This window comes from Delphinus delphis, chromosome 10, assembly GCF_949987515.2.
Source record: "Delphinus delphis chromosome 10, mDelDel1.2, whole genome shotgun sequence".
Lineage (NCBI taxonomy): Eukaryota > Metazoa > Chordata > Mammalia > Artiodactyla > Delphinidae > Delphinus > Delphinus delphis.
In genome coordinates, this window is record NC_082692.2 from 71704105 (window position 1) to 71723538 (window position 19434).

At 38.7% G+C, this 19434-nt stretch overlaps 2 protein-coding genes across 11 annotated transcripts in view; one reads left to right on the top strand and one right to left on the bottom strand.

Annotated features, from left to right (window-relative positions):
* Positions 1-16664, top strand: part of CCDC66 (coiled-coil domain containing 66) — a 62390-nt gene extending 45726 nt beyond the window's left edge. For 3 of the 6 annotated variants that reach the window (XM_060022710.1, XM_060022711.1, XM_060022713.1), the window contains exons 14-18: positions 11168-11658; positions 12282-12322; positions 13133-13374; positions 13615-13730; positions 15135-15268. In XM_060022710.1, coding sequence (XP_059878693.1) covers positions 11168-11658; positions 12282-12322; positions 13133-13374; positions 13615-13730; positions 15135-15221 — 977 coding nt within the window. In that variant the 3' untranslated portion in view covers positions 15222-15268. Of the gene's footprint in view, positions 1-11167; positions 11659-12281; positions 12323-13132; positions 13375-13614; positions 13731-15134; positions 15436-16536 lie in introns of those variants that run through there. The other 3 variants (XM_060022715.1, XM_060022714.1, XM_060022712.1) reach the window with 2 other exon arrangements.
* A 44-nt stretch (positions 16665-16708) lies between these two features.
* TASOR (transcription activation suppressor) overlaps positions 16709-19434 on the bottom strand; it is a 48936-nt gene continuing 46210 nt past the window's right edge. For 3 of the 5 annotated variants that reach the window (XM_060022706.1, XM_060022707.1, XM_060022704.1), the window contains 3 exons: positions 18390-18568; positions 18043-18207; positions 16709-17235 (listed from right to left, as the gene is read on the bottom strand). In XM_060022706.1, coding sequence (XP_059878689.1) covers positions 16709-17235; positions 18043-18207; positions 18390-18568 — 871 coding nt within the window. Of the gene's footprint in view, positions 17513-18042; positions 18208-18389; positions 18569-19434 lie in introns of all 5 variants that reach the window. The other 2 variants (XM_060022709.1, XM_060022708.1) reach the window with 1 other exon arrangement.

The window sequence follows — 19434 nt, forward strand, 5'->3', positions numbered from 1 at the left end:
CACGGGCCTAGTTGCTCCGCGGCATGTGGGATCCTCCCAGACCAGGGCTCGAACTGTGTCCCCTGCATTAGCAGGCAGATTCTCAACCACTGCACCACCAGGGAAGCCCTGGATGCCTTTTCTTTCATTTTCCTCCCTAATTGCTCTTGCTAGGACTTCCACTACTATGTTGAATAAAACCAGTGAGAGTGGGCATCCTTGTCTTCTTCCTGGTCTTTGAAAAAGTTTTCAGCTTTTCATCATCAAGCATGATTTTAGCTGTGGGTTTGACATATATGGCCTTTATTAGGTTGAAATACTTTCCCTCTCTACCCACTTTGTTGAGAGTTTTTATCATAAACCATTGTTGAATTTTGGCAAATGCTTTTTCTGCATCTGTTGAGATGATTATATGATCTTTATCCTTCACTTTGTTAATGTGGTATATTGATTTTGTTGCTTTTGGATAGAACGTTCTGTATATACCTGTGAAGTCCTTCTGATTTAATGTATCATAAAAGGCTATTTGCTTATTTATTTTCTTTCCAGATGATCTATCCATTGATGTGAGTGGGGTATTAAAGTCTCCTACTATTACTGTATTGCCATCTATTTCTCCCTTTAGGTCTGTTAATATTTGCTTTATGTATTTCGGTGCTCCCATGTTGGGTCCATAAATACTTACAAATATTATATTTTCTGGTGGATTGACCTCTTTAAATGCCCTCCTTTGTCTCTTGTTACAGACTTTGTTTTAAAGTCTATTTTGTCTGATATAAATATAGCTATTCCCACTTTATTTTGGTTTTCAATTGTATGGAATATTTTTTCCCTTCTCTTCATTTTCAGTGTGTGGTGTGTCCTTGTATCTGATGTGAGTTTCTTGTAGGCAGCATATAAGATAAGTGTGGGGTTTTTTTTTTAATCCATTTAGCCATTCTTTCTCTTTTGATTGGAGAATTGAGTCCATTCACATTTAAAGTAATTAAGGATAGGAATGTATATATTGTACTTTTGTTAATTGTTTTGTGGTTGTTTTGTAGTTCCTCTTTGTCCCTTCTTCTCTTCCTTGGTGTTTTGATGACTTTCTTTAGAAGTATGCTTAGATACCTTTCTCTTTATCTTTTGTGTATCTACTATAGGTTTATGCATTGTGGTTATCATGAGGCTTACCAACTTTATAACAAGTTTGAATGCCACCTAAAGCTCTACATTTTTACTCTTCCCCTTCGTGTTTTATGTTTTTGATGTCACATTTTATATCTTTGTGTGTCCCTTAACTATTTATTCTTACTGCTTTTGTCTTTGAACCTTCATACTAGCTTTATGAGTGATTTATGAGATTTATGAGTGAATAATCCACTGCCTTTAATATTAACCTTTACAGTGAGATTTATACTTGTATATGTTTTTCTGTTACTAATTATAGCACCCTTTTCAGCTTAAAGAAGTTCATTTATAAAACCAGTTTAGTGGTGATGAACTCCTTTAGCTTTTGCTTATCTGGGAAAACACTCTTTCGCTCTCCTTCGATTCTGAATGATAACTTTGCTGGATAGAGTATTCTTTTTTTTTTTTTTTTTTTGCCATACGTGGGCCTCTCACTGCTGTGGCCTCTCCGTTGTGGAGCACAGGCTCGGGATGCACAGGCTCAGCAGCCATGGCTCACAGGCCTAGCCACTCTGCGGCATGTGGGATCCTCCCGGACCGGGGCACGAACCTGTGTCCCCTGCATCGTCAGGCGGACTCTCAACCACTGCGCCACCAGGGAAGCCCGGATAGAATATTCTTAATGGAAGTTTTTTTCTTTAAACACTTCCAATATTTTATGCCACTGCCTCTGGCTTGCAGAGTTTCTGCTGAAAAATCTCATAGTCTTATGAGGGATAACAAGTTGTTTTTCTCTTTTTTTTTTTTTTTTTTTTTTTGCGGTACGCAGGCCTCTCACTGTTGTGGCCTCTCCCGTTGTGGAGCACAGGCTCCGGATGCACAAGCTCAGCGGCCGGGCCCAGCCGCTCTGCAACATGTCGGATTTTCCCGGACGAGGGCACGAACCTATGTCCCCTGCATCTGCAGGCAGATTTTCAACCGCTGCGCCACCAGGGAAGCCCAAGTTGTTTTTCTCTTGCAGCTCTTAAGTGTCTCTCCTTGTCTTTAACTTTTTTGACATTTTCATTATACTGTGCCTTGGTGTGTGGGTCCATTGGGTTCATCTTGTTTAGTGTTCTCTGGGTTTCCACAGAGCTTTCTTCCCCAAGGTGAGGGAAGTCTTAAGCCATTATTTCTTCAGATAAGTTTTCTGTCCCTTTTCTGTCTCCTGGGCCCCCTGTAATGCAAATTTTAGTTCACGTGATGTTGTCTCATAAATCCCTTAAGCTGTCTTCACTTTTATAATTCTTTTTCTCTTTGCCACTCTGATTAGATGAATTCTGCCCTGTCATCAGGTTCATGAACTTTTCTTCTGCTTCTATTAGTCTGATGTTGGACCCCTCTATTTTTCAGTTTAGTTATTGTATTCTTCAGCTCTGTGGCTTCTATTTGGTACTATTTATATTTTATCTCTTCTGAAGTTCTCACTGTGTTTATCCATTGGTTTCTTGAATTTGGTGAGAACCTTTAGGATCATTACTTACTTTGAACTCTTTATCAGGTAGATTACTTATCACTTTTTCATTAAGGTTCTTTATTCTTTCATTTGGAACATGTTCTTCCTTTGTTTCTTCATTTTTCTTGACTCTCTTTGTTGGTTTCTTTGCATTAAATGAACAGCCACCTCTTCCAGTCTTGAAGGAGTGGCCTTGTGTAGGAAATGAACGTTATCATTCAATCTTACCCTAGCTTTTGGTTGTATCTCAAGCCTTTGTGATTGTCCGTGCAGGATATTCTATTTTTAGTAGCTCCCAGTGGTTGAGGAGGTGCCAGGATTTGTCAGTGTCCCATATCTAAGCACCTAGATTCAGGCTGACTGGAAGCCAGACTCGCAGGCAGTCTTGGTTTGTTTTGGTTTGGTTTGGTTTTTTGTGGCACGCGGGTCTCTCGTTGTTGTGGCCTCTCCCATTGTGGAGCACAGGCTCCGGATGCACAGGTTCAGCGGCCATGCCTCATGGGCCCAACTGCTCCGCGGCATGTGGGATCTTCCCAGACCGGGGCACGAACCCGTGTCCCCTGCATCAGCAGGCAGACTCTCAACCACTGCGCCACCAGGGAAGCCCCAGGTAGTCTTTTAAAGTATACAAATATATAGAGTCCTCTGGGACTGCAGGCATAAGCTCCACTGGCCATCAGAGTTAGGCATTCTGGATGTCTCCTGGATGGCAGTAGCAAAAACTGGGGCTCCAGACAATTGCATAAGCTCTTGTGTATATGCTCTTTTCTGGGAGACATCAGCAAGCTGTAGTGAAGCAGAGGATAAGTGCAAAGATGGCGTCCAACAGCCTATATCCCTAAGAGCACCTCAGTAAGCCTCTAGTTGTATGCCAAACCTGAAGCCTGCCCCTCAGGCCAAAGCTCCAGGATAAGCAGATAGACCTTTTTCATGAAAAGATAGGGTGTATGTGTTTCAGTTTCCTGTTTGTGTAGTGCCCTGGGGGTGGTAACATGCCAATAATTTTCAATTGTTATAGTCCCTTGAGACTCTGGAACACAAGCCCCTTTGGTCACCAGAGCCAGGCAATCAAGAGACATCCCCCAGGCAGCAGCTGCAGAAACCAGGGCACAAGAGGTAAAACCTGTGGCACCATAGGCAGGTAACAGCTCCCCTCCAAGAGATAATGGACGACTAGAGCATAGCTGAGAGTATGAAGATGGTGCTTGACCTCTAAGGTGTCTGGAAAGGGTTACAGTCAGCCCTTAGATACGTGTTTAATTAGGAGCCTGCCCCTCAGGCTGTAGCTATGATACGCTAATAGGCTTCTTTCACAGAGAGACTGAACTCCTGTATCTGTTTTCTCTTGCTGTGCCCTGGCAGTAGTAGCTGTTTAAGAACTCTTTCTCCGTTGGTTACAGTCCTGTGGGACCTGCAAGCATGAGTGCTTGGCCACTAGAACCAGGTGATGTAGAAGTGTCTGCTGGTGGCAGCTGCAAAAATTGGGGCACATTGCAAGGGTATAAGCTTTTTGGGAAATACTGGAAAGCTGGATTAAGGCGGAGAAATAATGTGAAGATTGCATCTAATGGTCTCCATTCCCTGAGAGCTTGTCCGTAGGCCCCTAGATGTGTACCAAACTAGAAGCCTACCCTTAAGGCCAAACCTTTTGGAGAAGCAAATAGGAATCTTTCTCAGAAAGACTGGGGTTTGTTTCAGCCTGCTGTCCATGCAGTGTCCTGGGGGTGATAATCTGCCAAGAACTGTTTCTCTGATTGTTACAGTTTCATGGGACCCAGGAATGTGACCCACCTCTGCCCCCCCAACCCCTGCCTCCAGAGCCAGGCCATCAGGGGGCAACAGCTGTAAAAACCAGGGCTCCAGATGCGTGTAAAAGTTCCCCTTCAGGAGATACTGGCACTCTGAAATGGGGTAAAGGGAGCGGGTGAAGATGGCGTGTACCAGCTATAGCAAGGCAGAGGGTGGCTGTGAAGATGGTACCTCCCCCCACCCCCACCCCGCCGCCCGTTTGAAGCTGGGGGTGGGGAGTGTAACAGCGGGGCAGGGGCAGCAAGGTGGGAATAAAAGGCTTAGTGTTTTTTAATTTTTAAAATTTTATTTATATTTTTTTGAGTATAAACAGAACATTTATTAAAGTACTTCTTAAAATTACAGAGTGCTTAGAGAAAATTCTTACAGAAACATCTGTAAGGAAAATAGTTTTGGCTAGTATTCAAAATGGCAGTAGTTCTTAGCATGCATCTACCTGTACTTCTCCCACCTCATTTTTATTTATTCTTACATAATAAACACTTACAGTACAATGTAAGGTATTCCTTATTTCAGACTTATCTAAGGTATTTTTCACCTGCTGACTTTAAAACTTTGGAGCAACTTGACTTAAATTTTTAAACTAGCACTGCAAGGTGAGTTCATCCCACTGCTTCATTTCAGTGAGAAGAGCCTGTCTTGAGTTCAAGCTTTTGTAATCCTTGGAATAGTCCAAAACTGTATAAAAGCCAATTTATGAGCTGTCACTTTATTTATTTATTTTATTGGAGTATAATTGCTTTACAATATACAACGAAGTGAATATTGTACACTTTGTTGTACAGCAAAGTGTATATGTATACATATATCCCCTCCTCTTGGACCTCCCTCCCCTGCCCCCGCATCTGGCCCATTTAGGTCATCACAGAGCACCAAGCTAAGGCTCCCTGTGCTATACTGCAGGTTCCAACTAGCTATGTGTTTTACACATGGTACTGTATTTATGTCAAACCTAATCTCCCAATTCATCCCACCTGTGTCCACACATCCATTCTCTACATCTATGTCTCTATTCATTCTCTGGAAATAGGTTCATCGGTACTATTTTTCTAGATTCCACATATATGCATTAATATACGATATTTGTTTTTCTGACTTCACATTCTGTATGACAGACTCTAGGTCCATCCACATCTCTACAAATGACCCAGTTTTGTTCCTTTTTATGGCTGAGTAATATTCCATTGTATATATGTACCACATCTTCTTTATTGATTCATCTGTCAGTGGACATTTAGGTTGTTTCCATGACCTGGCTATTTTAAATAGTGCTGCAGTGAACATTGGGGTACATGTGTCTCTTTATTTTGTTTTTAAACATTTATTTATTTATTTTTGGCTGTGTTGGGTCTTTGTTGCTGTGCGTGGGCTTTCTCTAGTTGCAGCGAGTGGGAGCTACTCTTCATTGTGGTGTACGGGCTTCTCATTGCGGTGGCTTTTCTTGTTGCAGAGCATGGGCTCTAGGCATGCGGGCTTCAGTAGTTGTGGCTCGCGGGCTCTAGAGCACAGGCTCAGTAGTTGTGGCACACGGGCTTAGTTGCTTCACAGCATGTGGGATCTTCCCGGACCAGGGCTTGAACCCGTGTCCCCTGCATTGGCAGGAGGGTTCTTAACCACTGTGCCACCAGGGAAGTCCCATGTGTCTTTTTGAATTACAGTTTTCTCAGGGTATATGCCCAGTAGTGGGATTGCTGGGTCATATGGTAATTCTATTTTTAGTTTTTTAAGGAACCTCCATACTGTTCTCCACAGTGGCTGTATCAATTTACATTCCCACCAACAGTGTAAAAAGGTTGGTTCCCTTTTCTCCACACCCTCTCCAGCATTTATTATTTGTAGATTTTTTGATGGTGGCCATTCTGACTGGTGTGAGGTGACACCTCTTCGTAGTTTTGATTTGCATTTCTCTAATGATTAGTGATGTTGAGCATCTTCTCATATGCCTTTTGGCCATCTGTATGTCTTTGGAGAAAAATGCCAATTTAGGTCTTCCGCCCATTTTTGGATTGGGTTGTTTGTTTTTTTGATATTGAGCTGCATGAGCTGTTTGTATATTTTGGACATTAATCTTTTGTCAGTTGCTTCGTTTGCAAATATTTTCTCCCATTCTGAGGGTTGTCTTTTCGTTTTGTTTATAGTTTCCTTTGCTGTGCAAAAGCTTTTAAGTTTAATTAGGTCCCATTTGTTTATTTTTGTTTTTATTTTCATTACTCTAGGAGGTGGGTCAAAAAAGATCTTGCTGTGATTTATGTCAAAGAGTGTTCTGGGGCTTCCCTTGTGGCGCAGTGGTTGAGAGTCCGCCTGCTGAGGCAGGGGACACGGGTTCGTGCCCCAGACTGGGAGGATCCCATGTGCTGCGGAGCAGCTAGGCCCATGAGCCATGGCCGGGAAGCCTGCGCATCCGGAGCCTGTGCCCCGCAACGGGAGAGGCCACAACAGTGAGAGGCCTGCGTACCACAAAAAAAAAAAAAAGTGTTCTGCCTATGTTTTCCACTAAGAATTTTATAGTGTCCAGTCTTACATTTAGGTCTTTAATCCATTTTGAGTTCATTTTTGTGTATGGTGTTAGAGAATGTTATAATTTCATTCTTTTACATGTAGCTGTCCAGTTTTCCCAGCACCACTTATTAAGGAGACTGTCTTTTCTCCATTGTATATCCTTGCCTCCTTTGTCATAGATTAGGTGACCATAGGTGTGTGGGTTTATCTCTGGGCTTTCTATCCTGTACCATTGAGCTATATTTCTGTTTTTGTCCCAGTACCATACTGTCTTGATTACTGTAGCTTTGTAGTATAGTCTGAAGTTGGGAAGCCTGATTCTTCTAGCTCCATTTTTCTTTTTGCAGATTGCTTTGGCTGTGTGGGGTCTTTTGTGTTTCCATACAAATTGTTAAATTTTTTGTTCTAATTCTGTGAAAAATGCCATTGGTAATTTGATAGGGATTGCACTGAATCTATAGATTGCTTGGGGTAGTATAATCATTTTCACAATATTGATCCTTCCAATCCAAGAACATGGTATATCTCTCCATTTGTTGGTATCATCTTCAGTTTCTTTCAACAGTGTCTTATGGTTTTCTGCATACAGGTCTTTTGTCTCCCTAGGTAGGTTTATTCCTAGGTGTTTTATTCTTTTTGTTGCAATGGTAAATGGGATTCTTTCCTTAATTTCTCTTTCTGCTCTTTCATTATTAGTGTATAGGAATGCAAGAGATTTCTGTGTATTAATTTTGTATCCTTCAGCTTTACCAGATTCATTGATTAGCTCTAGTAGTCTACCGGTGGCATCTTTAGTATTTTCTATGTATAGTATCATGTCATCTGTGAACAGTGACAGTTTTACTTCTTCTTTTCCAATTTGTATTCCTTTTATTTATTTTTCTTACCGATTGCTGTGGCTCGGACTTCCAAAACTATGTTGAATAAAGTGGCTAGAGTTGACATCTTTGTCTTATTCCTGATCTTAGAGGAAGCGCCTTCAGTTTTTCACCATTGAGAATGATGTTTGCTGAGGGTTTGCTGTACATGTTGAAGTTGGGCGGGGGGCAGTGTAACAGCCGGGGCAGGGACGGCAAGGTGGGAGTAAAAGGCCTAGTGGTTCTTTTAAAAAAAAAACAGGTGGTGCCCACCATCCTCATCCCCACCCCCATCCCAAGAGTATTCCAGCAAGCCCCTAGATGTGTTAAGTTACATTCCTACCTCTTGGGCCAACGCTTCAGCATATTTTTAAATGAGCCTCTTTCACATTTGGGTGTAATCAGCTGCCTCTGCACTGGGCCCTGAGGTAAGTGAGCCCTTTAAGAGCTGTTTCTCCCTTTTGCTATAGCTTTGTGGGTCTTGTGGACATGAGCCGCATTGGTTTTCAGTGCTGTGTGTTTTGGGGGATTATCTGTTCTGTGCAGATCTTAAAAGTGGGGGTACCCAATGTGGGATTCAAACCCTTATCTCCTTGGGGAAAAGCGCTGGGTTTTGAGTTCCCTCCCAATTGTGGGTTGCAGCACAGGGGTGGGGTTTATGGCTTGACTGTGTCTCAGCCTCTCCCACCTGCTTTGATGGTGTGCCAGACTTGGGCAATGTGTAGGAGTCGCCCAGCCAGTTGTTTAGGTTTTTTTCAGAGGAAATTGTTCCATATGTAACTATAGGTTCAAGTGTGTCTGTAGGAGGCGAGTTCAGGATCTTCCTAGGTCACCACCTTGAACCAGACCTTCAGTTTTTAAACTAATTACCAATGGACCCTCCTGTCAGTTATTTGTGGTCTTGGGGATCCCTTGGTAACTTAACAAGAGACAAAAACCAATTTGGCTGGCCATAAGTTAGGAGATAATATTAATGTTCCTCTAGAAATATCAAAAAGCTACTCTGGAGTTGGCTACTGCTGAGCCCCAAGCCCAGAATGTCTTAATGGAAATCCATCCTCTAACATACCACTCTTTCTGCCAGTTAATTTTAGATCTTCAGTACAACACCAGATTACATAATATGACAGAAGGTAGAAGGGAATTTGAAAAGGGAATTGGGTAAAGCAACCTGTTTAGTTTATTAAAAAAAACAATTTTTTTAATAGTTTCCTCGTAAGCTTGAAGAATGTGGTTTCTCCCTTCTCTATGTCCAGATAAACAACAAAATTATATAAATCCTACACATCACTTAAGAGGAAGTCAAACTAAAAAAAAAAAGTCAAACTAGGTCTTTAAGACCATGAAATTATGTATATTATCACTGGGTGATTCTAAGGCAATTTAATCAGTCAGGGTCCCAAAGTAGAATAATTAAAGATGGATTATTTAAAAAGAGACTATTTTCAAAGGAGTGGATGTGAGGGAAAACAGCAGTAGTGCTTTGACTCTGGTGCTAGTAGCAACTGACTTGTTACCAGAACCTAGAAGACAAGCGTTGTATAGAGGTAACTTTGAGGGGAACCTTTGGTAAAGGGATAGAGTCAGCCTGAGGTCAGCTCACAGGGAATGAGCCAGTGGGATAAGTATCCTGAATTCACTCTTTTCCCTTCCTATAATCTGCATATGAACACTCCTGACAGAAACAGAAACCAGAGGACCCAGGAACCCATTGATAAGGTTCTTACCAGTCAGCCTGCTAGGTCAGAGAGCCGGGGAGAGAAAGGTGTAAAGTGGGTCTAGAGTGGCAAAAAAGGATATCCAGTATGAAAATGATGTAGGCTGGGCAGCCTTACTAGGATTAGTCCTGGCCAGCTCTAGTCTGCAATAACACACAGCAATAATTGGACTTTTTTTTAGCTAATTGTGAATTTAAAATTTTAATCGTATGTGAAAAAAAGTCTTTTGAGCAACAAAGTAATTTTGTTGCTCAATTGTTGTGATAGCTGAACACATATATAATCATGAACATTATGTAAATTTTAAGGAGATTTTAGATGTTTGAATGGTGAACTTTTCCTGTTTTCAAGATGGAAGAAAGTAAAAGGTTATATGTGATTCAGGGATGGCCTGGAGGCATAGCATGATGGTATATGAGATACAGACATTTAAAAAGTTAGATGAGGACTTCCCTGTTGGCACAGTGGTTAAGAATCCACCCTGCTAGTGCGGGGTACACGGGTTCGAGCCCTCCTCCGGGAAGATCCCACCCACATGCCGCAGAGCAGCTGGGCCTGTGTGCTGCAACTACTGAGCCTGTGCTCTGGAGCCCACGAGCCACGACTGCTGAGCCCGTGTGCCACAACTACTGAAGCCAGCGCACCTAGACCCCGTGCTCCCCCGTGCACCACGGTAAGAAGCCGACATACCGCAATGAAGAGTAGCTCCCGCTCGCCACTAGAGAAAGCCCATGTGCAGCAATGAAGACCCAGCGCAGCCAAAAATAAAATAAAAAAATAGCAAATCATCTGAAGTTCTGATATGTGCTGTAGCTTGAATAATCCATGAAGGCATTACGCTGAGTGAAATAAGCTGCACGTGAGGGGCGGGGGGCAGTTGTGCAGGGAGACAAAAATATTGTATAGTTCCACTGGTGTAAGGAATTTAGGGTTGGGTGGACAAATTCAGAAGTGGAAAGTAGAGTGGAAGTTGCTGAGGGTTGGGAAGGAGGGTGGAATGGGGAGTTACTGCTTAGTGGGTGCAGGGTTTCTGCTTGAGGTGATGATGGGGTCTGGAATTGTGTGGCATCATGAGTGTGCTTGGCGCCACTGAATTGTACACTTAAAACTGCTTTAATGGAAGATTTAGGGAAATTGGAACCCTTGTGCATTGTTGGTGGGAATGTAAAATGGTGCAGCTGCTAAAGGAAACAGAATGGCATTTCCTCAGAAAATTTATAATTACTATATGGTCTGGCGATTCCACTTCTGGGTGTAGTCAGAAGAACTGAAAAAAGTAAGGTTTTGAAGAATAGCCCAAAGGTGGAGGCAACCCAAGTGTCCCTTGGCAGATGAATGGATAAACAAAAGTGTGGTATATACATACAATGGAATGTTTTATGGTGTGTGTGTATTCAGCCTTAAAAAGGAGGATATTCTGACACATGCTACAACTTGGATGAACTTTGAGGACATTATGCTAACAGAAGTCACAAAAAGAGACAGTCATAGAGACAAATTAGTATGGTGGTTGCTATGAGCTGGCAGGAAGCGGGGGATGGGGAGTTTAGTGGGTATAGAATTTTTTTTTTCAATTTTCAAACCAGAGTTTTAGAGGGCAGTTTTAATGCCTTTGAAAAAATGGTTAAAATGGTAAATTTTGCATTATGTATGTTTTACCACAATTTTTAAAAAATTAATCATCTGAAACTTTCTTTTAGATGACTTAAATGCTGGAATATTTACCAATATAGAATCATGCTGTGGATCGGTAATAGAGAGGGAAATTATAAACTGTTCATCTCCTGAGATTCCTGCAGAATTTAATGAACAGTTTAACACTAGGAAGAACAAGCAAGAACTAGTAAGTCATGATAACGGAGCCAACTTAGAAAAAGAAAACAGTTATAATGACCAGTGTAATCAGTTCACAAGAACAGAGAAACAAACAAAACATATGAAGAAGTGTCCTAAAAGGCCTGATTGGAATATAAATAAACCACTGAGACGGTATATTCCAGCATCAGAAAAGTACCCTAAACAGCTTCAAAAGCTGAGAGAAGAAAAAAGAGTAAGAAGGCAGATGGAACTGCTTCATTTGGTAGAAAGAAATAATCCTGGACACCTCTCTCAAAATAGAGTCACTTCACCAGATGTTCTTCATTCATCTCAAGAAACTGAACCAAGTTTCAGGTGGCAGCTAGTCAAAAAGGTAAAGCTCTTATGTCTAGAAAAATATTTTAAAGCATGTATCGAAGTTTTTAGAATGAGAATACAGTTCCAAACATGCATGTTTTGACAGGGCTATTCTGGGTGTGAATAAGAGTTCTAGAAATTTGCTGTAGTTTACAGCAGGGGTCAACAAACTATGGCCAATGGGCAAATCCATCGTGCTGCCTGCTTTTGCAAATAAAGTTTTTAGCAATACAGCCATGCTCATTTTTTTTTTAACCTATTGTCTGTGGCTGGCTTCATGCTGCAAGAAGAGTTTAGAGTAGTTGCAACACAGACCACATGGCTCACAAAGCCAAGTGTTTACTATGTCCTTTACAGAAAAAGTTTACACTTAAACCCTGTATAGATTAATGCTATTCTTTATTCAGATACCCATTCAAAACTCTTGTTTATATAGTCCATATAGACAGGATAATTTACAAGGTCAGGAATTACTGGATTGGTTTCTCTGACTCTGGAGAAGTACCAAGCCTCTCCTATCCTATTATCCAGTATGTGTTACTCAAATATTATCCTCAGATTATTTCAACAACCACTAAAAACATTTGTGGGGACGTATGGAAACACTGTTAACTCCTGTCTCTCCGGTCTATCATTTAGGAAGAAGAACCTCAGATAATTAATTCTTTCAACAAGGAAAGGTATGTTATGGATTCCGTAGCTACTTAGTGCTTTCTGTGTGATATAAAATACTTGCTCAAAATATAGGTGAGATCAAGCATGTATGCATGTCTGTGAAGACAGTAACAGGAAAGTTTGTGACTTCAGGTGAATAGAGGTTTAAGGGAAAGGGTGTCTGGCATTTTACCTAGAATTTGAAGGTCCAAATTGGACTGGACCTAGGCATCCTAAGCAGGAATGTGGGTGATATTTTGTTATCTTCAGACTTTTAACAGTTTTGATTTTCCAGATATGCCGGCAGTGGAATAGACGTTCTGCTTGGATTGAGGGGGTAGGGAATAAATGACTGGTAGGGATAATGAGAAATTAACCAGTGGGAGATTTTAAATTGTTAGAATTTTTATTCTCTACTTTTGTGCACAAACCAGCTGGTTTAAGCTGTCTCTGAATATGGCTCTAATAGCAAGTTTAGTTTTAGGCGGTAAGTATATTATTTTATAGTGAATTATCTAAGGAGAAACATTAGGTTTAAATTAACTCAGGTAGTGTTGATCCTCAGAAGCTAGTAAATTTCTCCCTGTTCTAGCATATATATAATCCTCAGCAAGTACTAGTAAACCCCAAATTAATCCCATTTTGTTGCCCTGTTTTAGGAAATGGTATCAAAGAACTCAAGCCTCTTACATATAGTGTTCCTAAAGTGTTATAGGTACATTTAGAGTAAATTGAAATGTGATTGAAGAATAGAATATGCCTAATCTAAAATAAAATATAGTTTCTCATTCATGCTTTTTAAGAAGTCCCTTATTGTGCTTTTTGGAAAAATACAGGTCTCAATCACCACCAGTTCTGGCAGTGAAAAACAGAACGCAGCAAACTCAGACACTAAAAAACAGTACTTATGAAAGAGAGGATCTGATCTCAGGAGACAGTCAAACAGAATTATCACCTGGGTTTTCTGAACCATTTCATTTTATTCCCTATGTCCGAACCAATGAGATCTATTACCTTGATCCAGATGCACCATTGTCTAGGCCTTTAACCCAGGATCCTCAGTACCAAAATCTACATGGTAAGTAAATATAAGTGTACCCCCCCCCCAATTAAAAATCCAAATTGCCCCAAGAGAGGTAGAAAAAAATTTCTCTTTTGGAGTCAATTATTAAAATTTTTATTGAATATTTATTACTTAAATTCTACTTGGTGCTTTCCTAGGATATAAATTTATTAATGAATCCATAGAATGTTATAGCATAGGGCTATTTCATATTATAAATGTATTTGAATTTTTGTCATTTTTATCTGGCTTCAGACTGTGACCAAGAACAGCTTTTTGACCATCTCAGGGACCCACTTCTTAATCCTAACTTGGTGAAAAACAGGGATCGACAGCAAGCAATCCTTAAGGGACTGTCAGAACTGAGACAGGTATGAGCTCTTCCAAAGTTTGGATGTGACCATTTTCTGGTGGAGGGCTGTGTTTTACCAGTTTTACTAAACATCGTTGGTTACATGACTTATGTGACTTCACCACATGTCAGTTTAATGTACAGGTGCTGATTCTTTTTAAAAAAACACAACTTTCTTTCTATTTCTTTCACATTGCCATCTCTCAGACTGTTTCTTTCCAGCATGAAATCATGAGACATTTTGAATATTAAGACAACTTTATTTAATGAAAAAAGGCATACATTTGAAATGGCAAAGCATGATCAATAAGGCCCTAAAACCAAAGGCAGAAAATAAATACAGTTATGCTTTAATTCTTAGTAATGCAGTTCACATTTTTTTAAATGAACGTGTTGGCCGTGTTTGGAATAGAACTTGACACAAGTCCCGAAGAGTAAAATAATGTGAAATTACAGGTATAATCTTACCAGACTACTTTTTCTCCCAGACCAGTTTTGACTCATTATCTGCTCAGATAAAAATAAAATCAGGTAACACATCCAATATTTAAGGCTATAACTGTTCTCTACCAGCTGGCCTTAAAAAACAAAAAAAAAAAAACAAAAAAAACACCTGTCCCTGTGCTTAAAAAAAAAAAAAAAAAAAGACTTGCAAAACTGGTTTTGCGATTAGCTTTGATTCACAGTATACTTTGTGTATTTGGGGAAAATAAACTGTAGTTTTAGGATTACCCTTTTCCATGTCCAGTCATTTATGAATGCCTCCTGCATTTCAAATTGTTGATCTATAGAACTAGAAAATCACCCCCACTAACCCAGGATTATAAAGTGTCCCTTAGTTTTTTAAATGCTGTAGCTTTGGTTACATGTGGATTGAATTTTGTAACTCAAGCTTGGTAATTCACACAGTGAAGATTTTACTTAAACCTCTTTTTAAAGTGACAAGGTATATTCTAGCTTAGTAGAGACAGAAGTTGTAGCTTAAGAGAAAGGAATGTGATGTATACACCTTAGTGACCATATCTTACTTCAGCAGGGCCTTGTACTAGCCACTAAGGTTAATGCAGTCAAGATAAACACTGGATGGTTAAAGGGAGACTTATGACCATTTTAAGAGCATTTAGGGAAAAGGAAAGAGGTGGTGTTCAGCCCCACAGTTAGGAGACATGGTTTTAAGAAAGGTCATTTCTATTGGTTGTATGGCTAAAAATATAATCTTACAAATGTGTGATAGCTGCACAGTATCCAAGTGAGAAAGTCTGGTGTAAAAATTGAAAATTCTTGAGTTGAACATGACAAAGTAACTGAGCGTAATACGTGTTTTCAAAGTAAATATAGTTCTGTATTAACAAGAGAGAAAGGTAAAATAGGAATAATTTGCCCGTCTGCTGCACACCGTACTAACATATCAATACGATTTCAGGGCCTTCTCCAGAAGCAAAGAGAGTTGGAAACTAATCTCATGCCTTTAGCTGCAAATCAAGAAGAGAATTTTAGTTCTTCGTTTTAAATGTAGAAAATCAAATCCTTTACATTTGATTTGTCTTCCAAATTATGAAATGTGAGATTGGTTGTTGCTTAACTGTATTTATCAAATAGCCTAGATTTCTTTTTAAAATGCTTATTTAAAACTTGTACATTATGTAGTAAAGTATGTGTGTATATATATTTTTTAAAAAACAATAAAACAAGACACTTGTAAAAAAGTAGTAAAAAAAAAAATTTTTTTTCTGCTCATCACAATGTGGGTATTGAGGTATATTGATCTACTTACCTTAACACAGTCTGGAGTTTACAGTGTTCTTCCACACTTTTTACATGTAGCTTATTAAAATATCACTTAGATATTTTGCTCTATAAAAAGATTTTAAAGAATAGAACTCAAAGTTCTTTGGAGGTGCCAAAGGAAGGTCTGACATACTTACTTTTACTAAAATAGCCCAGATTCAGTTTAGGCTTACATGGAAATTTTTTTAAGTCCTTTTTTTAATGACTTCTTTTATTGTAGAAACTACAGTTTTCAAAAACATTTACAAGTTTGTATTAGTAATGGAGAGGCAGTTATTAGCAATACATGTGGATTTAAAATTTATCTTCACCATGTACTTTTATCTGTGAATTTAAAAAGTTAGCTTTAGTATATAGCACTTAAGTGCTTACCACCTGAAAAATATACTTACATTTTTCTAACAATTTTAAAATCTACAGCAAAGTTTATTTCAAATTGTTTAATGCCTTTAATAACCAAATTCAGTTTCATATTTCAAAAGATAAGATAGGTTTTTGTTTAAGGACCACACAAGCACTGAAAATTGTAATTATCAAATATTCTCAAAGGTTGACCAAAATTTTAGCAAGTGATTTTACATGGTTGTCTAAAAATAAAAAATAATGCTGCCTGGTGTTAAGTCCTAAGTCCCATATGGTACATAGTTTTATCATCTAAATGAAATGGCTTTGTTCAATAAATCTTGAGGTATTGAGCCAAAATCGTGTAACTATTAACATCACTGGCTTATACCTGTGTAAAAGCACTATACAAAAAGCTTAAAATAAATGCATTAGTTGATATTTCAGCAAAAGTAGCAAATGCATCAGTTGATATATCATTTCAGCAAAAGTAGCTGGGATCATTGACATTAGAGGAGGGGGAAAAAATGTAAAGCCATTGTTCACTATCCTTTTGCAACTATCTAGTTTTACATATAAAACAGGCTTCAATTTGAAGCCAAAGTACAGATGACATAAGTGTAAAACTTAAAAGTGCCAATATGAGATAATTCAAGTACAATATGTTAAAAATATATATTTATTTCAATTTTCAGATGCTTCAACTGTTACAGGCCATCATGATTTAAATAAGAGGAAAAAAAACATTTGCGAAAGGAAAAGAAACCTTTTGTTTAGAGAATGAAATATAAATTGTGAATTCACTTTTAAGAAACAGAAAAAGTCCATAACAACCTACTTACAAAAAAAAAAAGTTAGTTACTGTAATTATTTCTCTTTTGAAAACGGCCTGGAAGTATCACTTTTCCACCAACTTAATGGAGATTTCTCTCTATCCAAGTTTTGAGTATAAGCAGATAAAAAGTAATTTTCACTTTCTTCAGACTGACTTGATGAAAGGGCATATGGTGTCCCCAAAAATGTCTGATGAGTGAGAACATTAAAATGACTAAACTGATGGGACATATTTAATTGACTGTGATAAACCTGAAAGTTGCTATATGAATCCTGTTCAGCTGAATTACTGTTCTCTCCTTCAGAGCATACTATATCAATAGAAGCTCTCTCTTCAGAATCAATTTCATAAGTCTTCTCTTCTAATAAACTTTTTTGCAAGTCAAGAGACGATTGCAACTCAATTTGAATATTCTTTTTTTGATCTGTTCCACGTGATCCTTTGGTCTCTTTCTCCAACATTTCTGAATGAAAATTGCTGCATACTTCTATTTTTGAGATTTCATCCCCTGAATCCAGAGACATATCCTCTTCGTCCTTTTCATCGTTTTCTAAAAGAGCTACATTTAAAAAACAAAAAGTCCTCCTCTATTGAAATACACAATTTGTTTAAGTTTTAAAATTATACACTACTCACACAATATAATGCGTCAGGGTCTGCAAGTCCACAATCCCTTAAAGCTTGGTCTTCTGCCACAAGTTCACTTAGTCACAACACTCACACTAGGTGTGAATGTCCAGATAATCCGATGCTAAAAGCTTCTGCGAAATGTGTTCACGTTTAATGTTGGGAAATCCCAACTCCCAGCTCCAAAGGGGTTAATGTCAAAACAGCATCTAAAGTTATACGGTAATTCAGTATTCGACAAGACAAATATAAAATAAAAATTCTGACATCTAGCTTCACTGGATTACTACTAAACTGGTTAGCTGTATCAAATGTTCGAACATCTCTGCTTTTCCTCAAAAACAAAAGTACATCTTTCATTTTACATAAAACCTGGAACCAAAGCAAAGGCCATCTCACAAAAGACTAAAGCTATGGATATCTCTACTACCTTGTAATTAAACTGCTTTAATTCACAACAGAAGCCAATAAAGCTTACATACCCTCAAAAAGAAAATGCCTACTCTATAGTATGCAGTCTACATTAACTCAAACAGCTTATACTGACTATAGTATAATAAATGAGCAGATTTTGTGTATGCTAAGTAAAAGAATGATAAATGCCTTGAAACACTTCCCCTGAAGCTGAGTTTACACTGAGGTGAGCAGTTTCAAAATTAGCATTTCATTGTATGAAATCAAAGCAAAACCATTCTTTTTCTGTCTGCCTTAAAGAAAATGAAAACTACTGAAAAGTTACCTGACTGCGACTCAAGATTCTCATTAGCACCAAGCAAAGGAAGGTTTTCTTCTGTGATTGAGTTGTGATAGCCCACAAGATTTTTAAAGTTTTGCATAAAGTCTTCAGCAGTCGCAACCACTATTCCATTATCGGTATAACTGGAAAGCATCTTGATACTCTTTTCTAAATTGAAAAAAAAAAAAAGTTGAGTATAAAACACTTGCAAATATAAAATGATAATGCCTGCGTCCAGCCCTCCAAAATCCTTTCCTCCACATTTTCAGAAACACCCAACACAGCCCCACAAAATCCTTTCATACACATTCCTGTATTCACAGTAGAAAGCTTAAGAGCACTCTCGTTACCTGTTAAAAAGACTATGTGTCGTTGCTGTATGTTTTGAGCCTGAAGTCTGATAAGGCAATCCAATTCTGGAGCATTTCGAGTTTGTGAATCACAGTTGTGGTATGACAAAATTTCAACCAGATGTTTCTTCTGATAGACATTCAGAAGGGTCAAGAGACTCAGAGCTTTAGCATTCAATCTGTGAAATTAAGTAGTTCAGTATCTGTATCTGCATTTCTAAAATTTAGTATGGACGTTTTCACTTGAAATTAAAGCCATAATTTCTCAATTGAGGCAACTAACGACAACTGCACTGCTTAGCTCACTGCCTGATGTACAGGTGCTTCTTAGTAGAGGGAAAGCAGGAATTGTGCAATACACGGGTAACTCCAGGGGCTTTCTCTCGGTACAAAGCCTGAGGGCCAGCTATTCAGTTCAGACAAAAATCTCAACTTATTACTTACTAAATAAATTACACTTCTCTTCAGCTTCACTAATTTAGAACTATAATGAAGGGTGTAAAAGGACAAAAAAATATAAATCTTTCCTTCAAAAAATAACATGGCTCTGAGCTATTTCTATACTTCCAGATGCAAGGCAACATGTGGTAAAGGCAACATGTGGTAGAAATTACGGGCTATTGTCAGGAAGATGATGGTACTAATTTGTACAAGTTATACCTCCGGGCCTCAGTATTGCTATCTGTTATATAAAAATAAGACTTCCCCAATGCTTACTTCACATGATTTGAAGATAAAACAAGTTTTTAAAAAATGAAATAAAAAGTTAAATAATTTAAAATTACTAAAGCCTGAATTTCCCTAAGTGTGTCCAATGGAATATCAATAGGTATTAGAAGAAAAAAATGTTTTGTGGTCTAGGTTTCAGAAATGCTGACTGACAAAATGTAAAACAGGATCCTTAACTACAAAGTTTCTCAGATCTTCAAATGTGTAAATAAGTACATTATATGGACTCTAGTAGTAGGATATAGTATCCCAAACTCATCTGATTACAACAGTCATTTGCAGAGCCTCTCAAGGGACTAGTGCTCCAAGAATCACG